Source organism: Oncorhynchus gorbuscha, linkage group LG20 (assembly GCF_021184085.1).
Source record: "Oncorhynchus gorbuscha isolate QuinsamMale2020 ecotype Even-year linkage group LG20, OgorEven_v1.0, whole genome shotgun sequence".
Taxonomy (NCBI): domain Eukaryota; kingdom Metazoa; phylum Chordata; class Actinopteri; order Salmoniformes; family Salmonidae; genus Oncorhynchus; species Oncorhynchus gorbuscha.
This window is the reverse complement of record NC_060192.1, coordinates 28805030-28821226: the sequence shown is the minus strand read 5'-3', so window position 1 is coordinate 28821226 and position 16197 is coordinate 28805030. Positions and strand designations below refer to the sequence as shown.

At 44.0% G+C, this 16197-nt stretch overlaps 2 protein-coding genes across 4 annotated transcripts in view; both read left to right on the top strand.

Annotated features, from left to right (window-relative positions):
* ppp3ca (protein phosphatase 3, catalytic subunit, alpha isozyme) overlaps window positions 1–10926 on the top strand; it is a 94773-nt gene extending 83847 nt beyond the window's left edge. Inside the window, exons 9-14 of one of the 3 annotated variants that reach the window (XM_046318102.1) lie at window positions 3683–3808; window positions 4079–4162; window positions 4420–4504; window positions 4686–4783; window positions 6978–7028; window positions 9015–10926. In XM_046318102.1, the coding sequence (XP_046174058.1) occupies window positions 3683–3808; window positions 4079–4162; window positions 4420–4504; window positions 4686–4783; window positions 6978–7028; window positions 9015–9205 (635 nt within the window). In that variant the 3' untranslated portion in view covers window positions 9206–10926. The remainder of the gene's footprint in view (window positions 1–3682; window positions 3809–4078; window positions 4163–4419; window positions 4505–4685; window positions 4784–6977; window positions 7029–9014) is intronic. The other 2 variants (XM_046318103.1, XM_046318104.1) reach the window with 2 other exon arrangements.
* Window positions 10927–11361: 435 nt separating this feature from the next.
* On the top strand, window positions 11362–15927 carry ecscr (endothelial cell surface expressed chemotaxis and apoptosis regulator). Its single transcript, XM_046317682.1, has 11 exons — window positions 11362–11721; window positions 12023–12073; window positions 12262–12378; window positions 12483–12545; window positions 12736–12858; window positions 13266–13397; window positions 13523–13618; window positions 14907–14940; window positions 15040–15110; window positions 15306–15394; window positions 15520–15927. The coding sequence occupies exons 1-11, from the start codon at window positions 11556–11558 to the stop codon at window positions 15526–15528; spliced, it is 951 nt and encodes a 316-aa protein (XP_046173638.1). The 5' UTR covers window positions 11362–11555; the 3' UTR covers window positions 15529–15927.
* Window positions 15928–16197: the final 270 nt, after the last annotated feature.

Below are 16197 nucleotides of genomic sequence, written 5' to 3'. Positions count from 1 at the left end.
CTCTTCCTCTTTCTGTCTCTGTCCCTTTCTCTTCCTCTTTCTGTCTGTCTCTGTCTCTTCCTCTTTCTGTCTGTCTCTGTCCATTTCTCTTCCTCTTTCTGCCTCTGTCTCTGTCCCTTTCTCTTCCTCTTTCTGTCTCTGTCCCTTTCTCTTCCTATTTCTGTCTCTTCCTCTTTCTGTCTGTCTCTGTCCCATTCTCTTCCTCTTTCTGTCTGTCCATTTCTCTTCCTATATCTGTCTCTGTCTCTCTCCCTTTCTCTTCCTATTTCTGTCTCTGTCCCTTTCTCTTCCTCTTTCTGTCTCTGTCTCTGTCCCTTTCTCTTCCTCTTTCTGTCTCTGTCCCTTTCTTTTCCTATTTCTGTCTCTTCCTCTTTCTGTCTGTCTCTGTCTCTGTCCCTTTCTCTTCCTCTTTCTGTCTGTCTGTCCATTTCTCTTCCTCTTTCTGCCTCTGTCTCTGTCCATTTCTCTTCCTCTTTCTGTCTCTGTCTCTGTCCCTTTCTCTTCCTATTTCTGTCTCTGTCCCTTTCTCTTCCTCTTTCTGTCTCTGTCTCTGTCCCTTTCTCTTCCTATTTCTGTCTCTGTCCCTTTCTCTTCCTCTTTCTGTCTCTGTCTCTGTCCCTTTCTCTTCCTCTTTCTGTCTCTGTCCCTTTCTCTTCCTATTTCTGTCTCTGTCTCTGTCCCTTTCTCTTCCTCTTTCTGTCTCTGTCCCTTTCTCTTCCTCTTTCTGTCTCTGTCCCTTTCTCTTCCTATTTCTGTCTCTTCCTCTTTCTGTCTGTCTCTGTCCCATTCTCTTCCTCTTTCTGTCTCTGTCCCTTTCTCTTCCTCTTTCTGTCTGTCTCTGTCTCTGTCTCTTCCTCTTTCTGTCTGTCTCTGTCCATTTCTCTTCCTCTTTCTGCCTCTGTCTCTGTCCCTTTCTCTTCCTCTTTCTGTCTCTGTCCCTTTCTCTTCCTCTTTCTGTCTCTGTCCCTTTCTCTTCCTATTTCTGTCTCTTCCTCTTTCTGTCTGTCTCTGTCCCATTCTCTTCCTCTTTCTGTCTCTGTCCCTTTCTCTTCCTATTTCTGTCTCTTCCTCTTTCTGTCTGTCTCTGTCCCATTCTCTTCCTCTTTCTGTCTCTGTCCCTTTCTCTTCCTCTTTCTGTCTGTCTCTGTCTCTGTCTCTTCCTCTTTCTGTCTGTCTCTGTCCATTTCTCTTCCTCTTTCTGTCTGTCTCTGTCTCTGTCCCTTTCTCTTCCTATTTCTGTCTCTGTCCCTTTCTCTTCCTATTTCTGTCTCTGTCCCTTTCTCTTCCTCTTCCTCTTTCTGTCTCTGTCCCTTTATCTTCCTATTTCTGTCTCTTCCTCTTTCTGTCTGTCTCTGTCTCTGTCCCTTTCTCTTCCTCTTTCTGTCTGTCTGTCCATTTCTCTTCCTCTTTCTGCCTCTGTCTCTGTCCCTTTCTCTTCCTCTTTCTGTCTCTGTCCCTTTCTCTTCCTCTTTCTGTCTCTTTCTTTTTATCTGTCCTGTGCCTCTGTTTCTCTCTCGTTCCGTTTCTCTCTTTCATTCTGTCACTATGCCTCCATCTCTGTCTCTTCCTCTGTCGCGGTCTGTTTCTTTCACTGTGTCAATGTCTCTCTCACACACAAACACATACACATATCAAGGTGTGCACCCCCATAAGACTATGAATGTTGCTCCAGCCTACTATCTTCAGGATACTCTGAACAGCCAGTGTGTAATTAGACCTCTGCTCTTGGTGTGATTTGATAGATTATTAGATGTCCTTCATTGTTTTTTTTAGACAAATCATTTGTTTGATTTCATGGATTGTGTTACCTCTTTGAATAAAAAAGTTCCTTCCTGTAGTATCTGTTTGTCAAGAAACAAAACTCATATCATGATTATTCTGTATATAGTGGAAGTAAAATAGGAAAGCACTGTCATAATCCAAGAGCTAGCTCCCATCAACCACTGCTGATTCAAAGACGTGCTTTTTTCTTCTCAAAATGTTGTCTTCAAAATGACCTTCTTTGGTCCTTCCAGTCACTGTGAATATGCCTGCAGAAGAAGCACATCATTACGCTCTGTTTCCTGTCCGCAACTGGAGGCATGAAACGTTGGTGTGAGAGGGAAGAAACAATGCCGTCTCGGGAATGGACAGGATTTCAAACGCATTGTCATGCATATGCTTGCAGCAAAATAACGCATGCTGCGCCATTGATATAGGAGTGGGCTCAAAATGGAGAAATCCACGGCATTAATGATGTACAACGTGATGAATGTATCCCTCAGTGATGTACAGCGTGATGAATGTATCCCTCAGTGATGTACAGCGTGATGCACAGCGTGATGAATGTATCCCTCAGTGATGTACAACGTGATGAATGTATCCCTCAGTGATGTACAACGTGATGAATGTATCCCTCAGTGATGTACAACGTGATGAATGTATCCCTCAGTGATGTACAACGTGATGAATGTATCCCTCAGTGATGTACAACGTGATGAATGTATCCCTCAGTGATGTACAACGTGATGAATGTATCCCTCAGTGATGTACAGCGTGATGATTGTATCCCTCAGTGATGTACAGCGTGATGAATGTATCCCTCAGTGATGTACAACGTGATGAATGTATCCCTCAGTGATGTACAGCGTGATGAATGTATCCCTCAGTGATGTACAGTGTGATGAATGTATCCCTCAGTGATGTACAGCGTGATGAATGTATCCCTCAGTGATGTACAACGTGATGAATGTATCCCTCAGTGATGTACAACGTGATGAATGTATCCCTCAGTGATGTACAGCGTGATGAATGTATCCCTCAGTGATGTACAGCGTGATGATTGTATCCCTCAGTGATGTACAGCGTGATGAATGTATCCCTCAGTGATGTACAGCGTGATGAATGTATCCCTCAGTGATGTACAGCGTGATGAATGTATCCCTCAGTGATGCACAGCGTGATGAATGTATCCCTCAGTGATGTACAGCGTGATGAATGTATCCCTCAGTGATGTACAACGTGATGAATGTATCCCTCAGTGATGTACAGCGTGATGAATGTATCCCTCAGTGATGTACAGCGTGATGATTGTATCCCTCAGTGATGTACAGCGTGATGAATGTATCCCTCAGTGATGTACAGCGTGATGAATGTATCCCTCAGTGATGTACAGCGTGATGAATGTATCCCTCAGTGATGTACAGCGTGATGTACAGCGTGATGAATGTATCCCTCAGTGATGTACAGCGTGATGAATGTATCCCTCAGTGATGTACAGCGTGATGAATGTATCCCTCAGTGATGCACAGCGTGATGAATGTATCCCTCAGTGATGTACAGCGTGATGAATGTATCCCTCAGTGATGTACAGCGTGATGAATGTATCCCTCAGTGATGTACAGCGTGATGAATGTATCCCTCAGTGATGTACAGCGTGATGAATGTATCCCTCAGTGATGTACAGCGTGATGAATATATCCCTCAGTGATGTACAGCGTGATGAATGTATCCCTCAGTGATGTGCAGCGTGATGAATGTATCCCTCAGTGATGTACAGCGTGATGTGCTCCACACACTGATGGATGTTTCTTACTGTGTTCTTTCTGTAAACCTACTATGTTTTTTGTAGTATGTGTGTATCCTTGTAGATGCAGACATTTGTATGTTTACGTGACATGCATGTTTACATTCCCCTCCACAGCTGCAGTACTGAAGTATGAGAACAACGTGATGAACATCAGGCAGTTCAACTGCTCCCCTCATCCCTACTGGCTGCCCAACTTCATGGACGTGTTCACCTGGTCCCTGCCGTTTGTGGGGGAGAAAGGTACCACTACCACCCTTTCCCAATCCTTAGTAGACCATGTCTATGTGTAATGATGACTCTACTGTACCGTTTTAATCATTTGAATCATTCATTTGACCTGAGTGCTGAGAGTCATCTTCATTTGCTAGGCTAGACAAACGTTCCACAGGACACATCCATGTTCTCTGACGGATGGGCTCAGAGATGACCGATTTACGCTCTTGCTACATTTTATCGTAAAGAAATATGTACAGCAGCGCCCTCCTCTAATAGCTTTTGACCTCTCTCCAGTCACAGAGATGCTGGTGAACGTGTTGAGCATCTGCTCTGACGACGAGCTCATGAACGACGGAGACGACCAAGAGATCTTAGATGGTGAGTCACTGGTATACAGTACTGTTAAGAGCCCATTAGAACTGCAGTGTCTCACACTCCTCTCCCTGGCATACAGTAGGTCCCTATAAACAAGTAAAAGCACATACTATTATGGTATTCGTAGACGATATGTCCTCTGGGTGGTTATTTGTTATGAGGGGCTCATTGAATTACCAGTAAAGAATAGAAATGGATCATTTCAATGTGGCCCATAGACTCACTCCTTATATCTGAAAATGAGTGTTGTCTCTTTCTAGCCAACGCAGCTGCAGCTCGGAAGGAGGTGATCAGGAACAAAATCCGCGCCATTGGGAAAATGGCCACGATGTTCAAAGTGCTTCGGTGAAAAAGTTCTCCACCTCGCCTCACATCAGCCTTCTAATGTAGCTGTTGCACATGAGCACATCTATAATACTGAGCATAGAGTTATTATAATAGAGTGGATATACAGTAGAAGCATACAGGAGTGACCATTGTGGATGTCCTCTGACCTGTGTGTGGTGCTGTTCCGTGTGTCCTGCAGGGAGGAGAGTGAGAACGTGTTGACGCTGAAGGGTCTGACGCCTACTGGCATGCTGCCCAGCGGTGTGCTCTCCGGGGGCAAACAGACCCTACAGAGTGGTGAGGACGAGGCCCAGGCCAGGGCTGTTCTATCCCTCCCTCCATTCCCTCACTGTCTGTCCGTTCCTCTTTCTATCACTGTGACTCTTCTCTTTGTCACAGTCTCCGTCGCTCTCCCTCTCTCCGTGGGTCTTTGTCTTCGTATTCGTCCTCTGGTCCCTTTGTTTCTGACCCAGGTTTGGGCAGCGACCCTTGACTCTGGAGGCCTGCAGATTCTGCCCCCTTTAGCCACAGCTGACACTAGAGAGACAGTCATCTCACCTCACCAGTCATCTCACCTCACCAGTCACCTCATCTCATCTCACCAGTCATCTCACCTCACCAGTGATCTCACCTCACATCACCAGTCATCTCACCAGTCACCTCACCAGTCACCAGTCATCTCACGTCACCAGTCACCTCATCTCATCTCACCAGTCATCTCACCTCACCAGTCATCTCACCTCACATCACCAGTCATCTCACCAGTCACCTCACCAGTCATCTCACCAGTCACCTCACCTCACCAGTCATCTCACCTCACCAGTCATCTCACCTCACCAGTCATCTCACCTCACCAGTCGTCTCATCATCTCACCAGTCATCTCACCTCACCAGTCATCTCGTCATCTCACCAGTCATCTCGTCATCTCACCTCACCAGTCATCTCGTCATCTCACCAGTCATCTCGTCATCTCACCAGTCATCTCGTCATCTCACCTCACCAGTCATCTCGTCATCTCACCTCACCAGTCATCTCTTCATCTCACCTCAGCAGTCATCTCGTCATCTCACCTCAGCAGTCATCTCGTCATCTCACCTCAGCAGTCATCTCGTCATCTCACCTCAGCAGTCATCTCGTCATCTCACCTCAGCAGTCATCTCGTCATCTCACCTCACCAGTCGTCTCATCATCTCACCAGTCATCTCACCTCACCAGTTATCTCGTCATCTCACCTCACCAGTCATCTCGTCATCTCACCTCACCAGTCATCTCGTCATCTCACCTCACCAGTCATCTCTTCATCTCACCAGTCATCTCTTCATCTCACCTCACCAGTCATCTCTTCATCTCACCTCAGCAGTCATCTCTTCATCTCACCTCACCAGTCATCTCGTCATCTCACCAGTCATCTCACCTCACCAGTCATCTCGTCATCTCACCTCACCAGTCATCTCGTCATCTCACCTCACCAGTCATCTCTTCATCTCACCAGTCATCTCTTCATCTCACCTCACCAGTCATCTCTTCATCTCACCTCAGCAGTCATCTCTTCATCTCACCTCACCAGTCATCTCGTCATCTCACCTCAGCAGTCATCTCGTCATCTCAGCAGTCATCTCGTAATCTCACCTCAGCAGTCATCTCGTCATCTCACCAGTCATCTCGTCATCTCACCAGTCACCAGTCATCTCGTCATCTCACCAGTCACCTCAACAGTCACCTCACCAGTTACCTCGTCATCTCATCTCACCAGTCATCTCGTCATGTCATGTCGTCATCTCACCTCTCCAGTCATCTCACCTCGCCAGTCGTCTCACCTCGCCAATCGTCTCACCTCACCAGTCGTCTCACCTCGCCAGTCGTCTCACCTCGCCAGTCGTCTCACCTCGCCAGTCATCTCACCTCGCCAATCGTCTCACCATCTCACCTCACCAGTCGTCTCACCATCTCACCTCACCAGTCGTCTCACCATCTCACCTCGCCAGTCGTCTCACCATCTCACCTCGCCAGTCGTCTCACCATCTCACCTCGCCAGTCGTCTCACCATCTCACCTCACCAGTCGTCTCACCATCTCACCTTACCAGTCATCTCACCATCTCACCTCACCAGTCGTCTCACCATCTCACCTCACCAGTCGTCTCACCATCTCACCTCACCAGTCGTCTCACCTCACCATCTCACCTCACCAGTCGTCTCACCTCACCTGTGTTTACTCCCATTGAGTTGACCTTTGAAACTCTGGATGCCTACCACAATGTTACCCAAGTTCAGTCAGGTCCTATGGCCCTCCAGAGTCTCTCAAGCCCAGCCCTGGGGTGTTCCCCAGGCCTCTGGCCACTCAGTCTGGCTGTGTTTCTGCGGTACATGCGTCTCTTACTGCCTGGTCTCTTACTGGTCTCTAGCTAGCTGCCTACCTACCGCCGGGGGCTGCATTCTGCATTCTGCATGGCTTTGTCAGAAGTAACTCGCTCCCCTCCTTTCCCCCCCAGCCACCACCGAGGCCATTGAAGCAATCGACACAGAAACTGAGGATGGAGAAGGTAAAGCTGTGTCCCCCACCCCACCCCTATCAGCAGGCTGGCCTGCAGGACATGCATTGGGTCAACTACCCATCAGTTACAATAGTAGTACATATTCAGCCTGCATTTAACAACTTATCAGGGGGACAGTTGGATTTAGAATGGGTAGCACAGAACTTTGCAGTATCTTGATTACAAGATATCTCAACTATATTAGTTATGATGTAAGGATCAAGAGATGTATTTTACATGAATTACATGGTGTGCTCAGGAAAAACAAAGCCTTTTCGAAGTTTGATCAAGTTTGATACCTTACATATAAATATAAACACATGGATTTGTTATTGTATGCAAGTAATTTAAGCCATGCAAAGTGAGGTGCTACCAAGAGCTGCATGATAGTTTCGGGTATTTTATGCTCAGGCATGATTCCTTCTTTTATTTTTTGGGATTTGGCTTATCTTCCGCCCCCATCTGGTTGAAAGATGCATCGCATGCAGGGAGAACAGGAGACAGGCGAGCGCTAAGGTGAAATACAGTATGCATCATGAAGTCAAATGAATGGTATCATGAGCATGATGTGTCATCTATGTGAACAATAGAGTCTCCAAAGATAGTGAATAAATGAAGATGTCCCACTCAGGCCATTTACCATTGAAAAAAATGGTTAGAGATCCGGTCTGCTTAAGGGGTGGCTCTCCAATAGGCACCAATGCGTTAGCAGCTGGGTCTGGTCTGCTTAGTTCATTGTCTGTATATGAACCAGAAAAAAAGGAGCGAGTGAGATGACTCGCTTCATGATACATAATTATGGCTTCATGATACATAATTATAACAACCGTAAACAAGGGCGCTATTCTAGCAAACAAGGTTGCTTTTCCACGAGGGGAAGTTTGTCTAAGTTATTAAAGGAGGGTGCCATTCTAGTAAACAATGGTTCTATTGTTGTAAACAAGTGTACTATTGTAGTATATGAGGGTTCTATTGCTGTAAACAAGTGTGCTATTCCAGTAAAGGAGGGTTCTAATTGTTGGAAACAAATGTGCTATTCTAGGAAAGGAGGGTTCTATTGTTGGAAACAAATGTGCTATTCTAGTAAAGGAGGGTTCTATTGTTGTAAACATTGTAAGTTGTGGTTGTTTGTCTGTGAGTTGCTGGCTGAGTGTCGTTGACTCACTCTCTCAGATATTTCTCTCAGAGGAGCCTGTGGATATCTTAAGGTTTCTGATATCACTCTGTCCACAATTAAATCTATTCAAATCGTCTTTATTTACTCTAAACTGTGTTCAGGTGTCTTTCTAGACTTGTGTCAAATTATCTTTGAATTCACAATGCTAGCTTTGACTGAGAGAGAACCCACGTGGGAGAGAACTGCTGTGTGACATGAGAACGTAGCAAAAATAGAAACACTTTCAAAGGCTGCGTTTAGACAGGCAGCCCATTTCTATCCTCTGCCGAGTCCCCAACAACTGGATCTTCCGATTTCCATGGGAAATGGAAAGAAAGCCTGTGACACAACTTCCTCTTTTGGACGTTAAACAAGGCGACACTCCATCTTCACCCCTGCTCCACCTTTACTGGATTGGTTGAACAGTGCAGAAGAGAAACTCCCGACAGTTTTTTCTTCTTCTCAAAACCAGTATGTTTCTTTTACGCCTGCAACATTAGGTGATATTTTGAACAATCACATCAGATCTTTTCACAGCAGATTTTTTTTTTCCAGAGCTGATCTGATTGGTCAAAAGACCAGAATTGTGTTGAATCAGAATTGGGTTGCCTGTCTAAATGAAGCCTATTACATTCAGGCCAAAGTATGGTACTTCCCAATAATATTTGATGTAAAAAGCATATAATGTAGGTTATGTTTAACCATTTTCCTATGAGAGTACACAAAGAGGTATATCAAAGGATTTAAAATCAATGTTTCTCATTTATAAATGATGTCATGATACAGTGATACTGATCCCCTGTATGTACTCTCTCTCCTCCCACCTGTCCTCCCTGCAGCCATCCGTGGGTTCTCTCCCCAGCATAAGATTGCCAGCTTCGAGGAGGCCAAGGGCCTAGACCGTATCAATGAGCGCATGCCTCCCCGAAGAGTCGGGGTCAACCACGTGGGACAGTCCATGGGCAAGATGAACATGTCCGAGGCCAACGGCACGGAAGACAATGACAATGACGACAGCAACAGTCAGTGATGTTTCGCCCCACGGCCCGCCCCAGAGTCCATGTGACTGCCTTGCTGTGCGCCAAGACATCGCCAAATCGTGATATCAGGCCTCAGAATATAGACATAACATAACACACCCACAGACACAACACAACATCTGCCGCCTGCTGCTCTTTCATCCAATTAGAGAAAAAAATCAAATGTTACATCTCGTTCAAATGGGTACGGTGGTTTATTTTTTATACGCCAGGTCCCCACAAAGGGGAACTGAGCACAGAAGGGAGTGGGGCCAGAGCTTAGGACAGGGAGGAGGAGAGGAGGCCAGCGGGGCGGGATGTAGGGGAACCTGTTGGGATGAGGGCCAGGGATGTGGTCCTGTGGGCATGTTTGTTGTTCCCTCTCTCAATCCAATCACAGACCAAGTGGGCAGGGTTTGGAGTCCCACGCGTTCTCCCATGTCTGTTACAGTACGTCCTCATGGGGTCTGACACAAGACACTCTTGTACAGTACCCATGTCACACACACACACACACGTTACTATTTCGAATCAGAGTTTCATTCAAGATCTCATCTCCTACAGAAATGATCTCGCTAGTCAACATGTTTTGCTACTAGTATTAATGAATACAAAAAAAATATATACTAAATCTTGTTTGTAAGAAAGGACATTTGAAAATGAAAAATATGTAGATTTTACTACTTGCAATGCGATCTTACCTGAAAACTCTTCTTTCTTGATTTATTTTGTGGTAAGATGCCATGAGCCTGCGGGGGAAGGGGTAGAGGTGGAACATGGGCTTGACTGTGGCCTCTCCACCAACCAAAGCCACAGTCGGTCATGTTTAGGTGCTGCAGTCCCAGCTCTGGGTCTACCTTCTGTCACCCTCTACCTGATTGTTTCTCACCTGCCTGTAACTAAAGAGAGAATGCACATAGAACGTCAAATCTTCTGTTGCAGTAAAAAATGATCTAAAAATATATATATATATATATAAGGAATTATAAAGATGGACAATAACGAAAACAACGTTTTTTAACAGCATCTACGGTATGGAACGCATCGATGCATGCAATTAAGTTCCTTATTGATATGTGAAATTATAATTGTGATGTTTCAATATAGTAGACTTGAATTATTTATTTCATCAAATTTTATTTGTAAAGTTCCCCTTTGTTTTATATATAATAATTTTTCATTCTTGCTTCCTTTGATTATTATTTTTTCATTTTTTTCATCAATATTTTGAGTTTTTTATATTACTCTTGATTTATTTAAGTTGATTGTTTTGCTGTACAGGCAGATATGCTCTTTTTAAGGTGTGAAGCCTTTTTCTGTTCTGTTGGTGTACAGAAGTTGTTCAATTGTGTGAATGAACATATTACTCAGTGAAAAGCAACATTCAGGCTGCCAAAGCATGATCGCATGGTTTGTTCAAATGTAAACAAATTGGACACAATGAAAATCCTGTCTCACTTACTTTTAAAAGGAAAACAATATATTCTCATTATAATTCTTGATGATATTGGTATTATTCTCACGATTAAGCTTAAGATTATTTTTTCCTTCCACTGTTTTCTGATCCTTGTTTGGTCTAGACGTGGTTTATTTTGAAGAAGGAATTTTATGAATTTTGTGACAATTTTTTCTTGTAATTATTTTGGGCCATTTGACTTCATAAACACATTGTAAGCATGCCCTATGGGACAAATCACGTTTTTTACTCTTGAATAAAATATGCATGAACCAATAGTGTGGCTTCCAGTTTCTCATCGATAGATAGGAAATATATTCTCACATTGTGCTACATGATGGGAATAGGATGCCTTTTCACAATTTAGGCCGCGCCCAAACAATATGCTCTGTGTGGGTGTGTGTGTGTGTGTGTGTGTGTGTGTGTGTGTGTGTGTGTGTGTGTGTGTGTGTGTGTGTGTGTGTGTGTGTGTGTGTGTGTGTGTGTGTGTGTGTGTGTGTGTGTGTGTGTGTGTGTGTGTAAAATGGGCAGCTTCACAGTTTTCAAGGGAACTGCTTTTTCATAGTCAACCTGAATTCCAAACAGTGGGCGAATGTGCTTTTCTCTACCGTTTCCATGAGGGCATTCCATCTGCTTCCTGCCATTCTTCCACAGGAAACTCTGGGAACAGCGTCAGACAGGCCCTGGCAACCACTCCCACCTCACACTGAACCCACGGTAGAGGGCAAGTAGCTACTAACCACCACTCTATGCAACACGACGGCAACATCTCGCTTCCAGGACCTTAACCATACTCTCTCATTAACACAGGCAAATACACGCAGACACACACTCAGGCCACAGGTTTAGACAGCTGCCACACACGGACACACTCAGAGAGACTCCATACTCTCTCTAGTACGTTCATGACAGTGGGTTCTCTTGCCCTGAGTGACCCCACAAATTTTACACATTCAATAATACATACACAGAGTGGGGATTTGCAAAGCTCCAGACAGAAGAAACGCTGTGGACATGGATCTGCTTCTGTATCCTGTCCTCTGCTGAGTGTGTTTCTCCTCATTCCAGCAGGTAGGTTTAGCTGAATAAAGGCAATGCGGCCAGATTACGGGCACTAGTCTTACATAGATATTGCTTCAATAGTCTTTCAACTCTCTGTTTGACATCCAATTTTTTTAACGTATCACTTTGAGAAGTTTCCTCCTAGAAATTGTAGTTGTACATTAACTGTATCACGCTAGAAAAACAGGAGATGACTAAATATAGTGCTTTTTAATGATATCAGATGTGTTTAATTAGCCAGAGAACAAAAGCTGTTTTGGTACTGTAGTTTTCAGAGGAAGCCAGACCTTACTATAGCTGTTTGTTACAGTTTCAGCCCAATCTGCCATCAATCTGACCAACCAGACAGAGGTTCCCATGGGTGAGTTTAGGCCTAGTTTGCTGTACCTCTCTGACTCTGGCCAAGAATGAATGCATTTGGTAGGATAAATTATTTTGACTAGGGAACTGCTTGATCACCAGAGCTGTTTAACCATCATCAGAAACTGATATTGTAGTCACCCGACCATGTAGGTCACTGTTATTTGATGAAGATGTTTCAACTCACAGTGACCTCACCCACAACACTGTCATTCAACACTATGCATGTGGCTGGCAGCGCAACAACCCCAACTACAGCCCAGCCAATGACTGATGTGACATCATCCCCAGCACCCTCACCGTCAGGTAACTCTGGTCTTCTATAGGGCTTATCTGCTGTGTTTTCTCATTGCTAATGTTTGGAGTAGAACTGAGAGAAAGTATTGGATTCATTTTGTTGTTTTTTCTAGGGAACAACACTCTTGTGACAACCCTCAGTGCCCTGCAGTCAAATCAATCAACAGCCTCACCTGGTAATACAGAGAAAATGTAGCATTCTGTACTAAATCAAAATCAAATCCAATGTTATTGGTCACATACACATATTTAGCAGATGTTATTGCGGGTGTAGCAAAATCCTTGTGTTACTAGTGTCCAACAGAGGGCTACAATAAACCTAGGGCAGTAAGAGTTTTGTTGATGTTATTTGTGGACGTGTTTCAGGAAATGCCAGCAGTGACAATGAGGCACCCACATCCTCACCTCGACTATCGTATCCTAACGTCAGAAGCTCTGCTCAGGCTAAAATACCTAGTACCCCCTCACAAGACACTGCTGCTGGACCAGGTAAACACTATTTCTCTGTCTGTCTTAGTCCTCTGTCTGCTGATGATAAGTTGATGTGCCTTTTGTTTGAATGGTGTGCATATCCTGTAATTGGATAGTATTCGGAAAACATGAGCCAGGAAATTCTGATTTGCTAGCTGTGCTTTACAGAGGTGAGGAATTCAGCCATGTGTCATTCACAGTGCATGTGTCATTCACAGTGCATGTGTCATTCACAGTGCATGTTTTCACCTTTATTTAACCAGGTAAGTTCTCATTTACATGTGTGTTATGATCACAAGCTGCATTTACGGTCAACCTTACATGTGTGCCGTATAACAATCTCCTAGTCCTAATATCTTTGAAAATGAGCATTTCTCATGTAGTGTTTGCTGTAAGTTGACTTACATGCCTGTTTATGTGTTTAGTCTTAGGATCAACGGCTACTGCAACAGCAACCACTTCGACCTCTGTGACTTCTCCTGAGGGACCCAAAGGGACACACACAGACATCCCTCCCACTCAGTCACAGGGCAAGAGCCTCACCATGCTTGCCTTTGGTATGCTTAACGATACATGGTGATGATGACGATGATTAAAACATTGTTATGTAACAGTGCAATGTTAATATCCTATACTCAGGTGGAGTACAACTAACTCTGTCTGGGATGTTGCTCCCCTACAGGTGTCATGAGTTTAATCCTCATTCTCATCATTATCATGGTGGTTTTAGTAACAGTGGTCAACCTAAAAGACAAGTGCAGCAACTCCAAGGAGGAAGGTAAATGTAGAGGATGATCATTCATGTGAGAGAATGGATACATGAGAGGAACAGTATCTATAGGTATGTTATGTGTATCCATGTTAACACCTGTAAAGATCTCTCTTCTTAGACGCTAACTACCATTAACGTTTATTCATGACGGTATCTTCTGGCCAGGGGAAGTTTTGTTAAGAGCCCTGACGCTCGTTCTGAACGTTAACACACTTTGGCTCGCGGTACAGTTTTGGAAACATAAGGAATGTATGTTTAATATCAGTGAGAAATTATATTTAAAAAATGTAAAGAGTAAATTCCCACACAGCTTTCTAGGTTAGGGTTAGTGTTCCCACACAGCTTTCTAGGTTAGGGTTAGTGTTCCCACACAGCTTTCTAGGTTAGGGTTAGTGTTCCCACACAGCTTTCTAGGTTAGGGTTAGTGTTCCCACACAGCTTTCTAGGTTAGGGTTAGTGTTCCCACACAGCTTTCTAGGTTAGGGTTAGTGTTCCCCCACAGCTTTCTAGGTTAGGGTTAGTGTTCCCCCACAGCTTTCTAGGTTAGGGTTAGTGTTCCCACACAGCTTTCTAGGTTAGGGTTAGTGTTCCCACACAGCTTTCTAGGTTAGGGTTAGTGTTCCCACACAGCGTTATAGGTTAGGGTTAGTGTTCCCACACAGCTTTCTAGGTTAGGGTTAGTGTTCCCACACAGCTTTCTAGGTTAGGGTTAGTGTTCCCACACAGCTTTCTAGGTTAGGGTTAGTGTTCCCCCACAGCTTTCTAGGTTAGGGTTAGTGTTCCCCCACAGCCATATTCCCATGTTACAGCATTTGTTTAAGGAAGACAGACAACGGAGACAACCACCTGTACTAATTAGCTATATAGCATGCTCCGAACATCTGTGTGTAAGCATAACTCGGAAGGAGGTGTAGCAGAACTGTAGTTCGGTCAGCTGGAGACACACAGCTGTATGCATCTGTGCAAACCTGCCACAGTAAGTGTATATTATTTATTTGAAAGATTATTTCTCACTGATATGAAAGATAAGTTCCATATGTTTAGAAAAAAGTGTATCACAAGCGATGATTATTGACGTTTCTAAACATTAAAACAGAGCGTCTGGATTACAGTTCACATGGTCCCACCGGTAAGCAGCGCTTCTAGCTGAGAACCCCTGGGATAAGGCAGAATGCCTGGGGTTCTCCAGAGTTATGGCCATATGCCCGCTTGAGAAGAGAGTAGTTCTAGTCAGTGAATAACATCATGTCACACATACCAGACAAAGAGAATCACCACAGTTTCTGTTCCACAGGTAAAAAGAGCAGTGATTCTGTGGTGTCTGAAAGGTATGCACACCAAAGTATACACATGCATAGTGTTGATAGGGTACGACAACACTGAATGTGTCTCTGTTTATGTTTGTAATTCATCTATTTTCTCCATAGCAATGTCACGTTTAGTGGAGAAAAAGAGAGCATCACTTTGATTTCCATGAAGACCATTAACACAGAAACTGGTAGGGAAAATGGCACAGTAGTGCTTCACTTTGAAATAGTCCCCAAACCAATATTGAGGAGCCTCCGTTTTTGTTCCTTATAATAGCTATAATTGCTGATGATTATTGGGGGGGGAAATGGGCTCGCTATTCACAGTGATACAAGACATGTGGGAGCATGGTGTGAGCCTAAAACATCTCTCTCTTTTTCCCCAGACACAGACTCCCCCCAGGTCTCCTCCATTCACAGTACAACACTGGACTATGAGGAGCAGGAGCAAAACAGGGACCTACTGAACAACAAGGTGGGCTCAGGAAAATACTCTTCACCAGCACTAACTGCAATGGATACAACCACTTCTTATAGAGAATACATAAAAGCAAACATCCAATGGTTTGAAGTTAATACATATTGTGTTATTTTTTTCAGCTGGTGTGAAAATAAAGACCCTAGATGTTCCGTTCCAAAACACAGAAATCACCAAACTACTCAAACAAAATAGTAGAGTGGTTGTTCTATACACCTGAGATCAAGTTACCGGGAGTCCACACAGCACCTGAATTCATAGCTGTGGAGATATTATACATTAAGCTACAACTAGGCCTACCGTTGTGTCTGATGTGTCTACATGTTGCCATTCTAATACAAATATCCCATGTATTTGTGTGATGATATCAAAACTGCCTTTATGGAGACAATGTTGTGTGTTCTGTTTCATATATATATATATATATTTTTTTTTCACCTTTATTTAACCAGGTAGGCCAGTTGAGAGCAAGTTCTCATTTACAACTGCAACCTGGCCAAAAACAACAGAGTTACACATGGGATAAACAAACATACAGCCAATAACACAATAGTAAAATCTGTATACAGTGTGTGCAAATGAAGTAAGGAGGTAAGGCAATAAATAGGCCAATAGTGGCGAAGTAATTAAAATGTAGCAATTTATGTGTGCAAAAGAGCAGAAAAACAAAAACAAATATGGGGATGAGGTAGATAGTTGGTTGGATGGGCTATTTACAGATGGGCTGTGTACAGCTGCAGCAATCAGTAAGCTGCTCTGACAGCTGACGCTTAAAGTTAGTGAGGGAGATATAAAAGTCA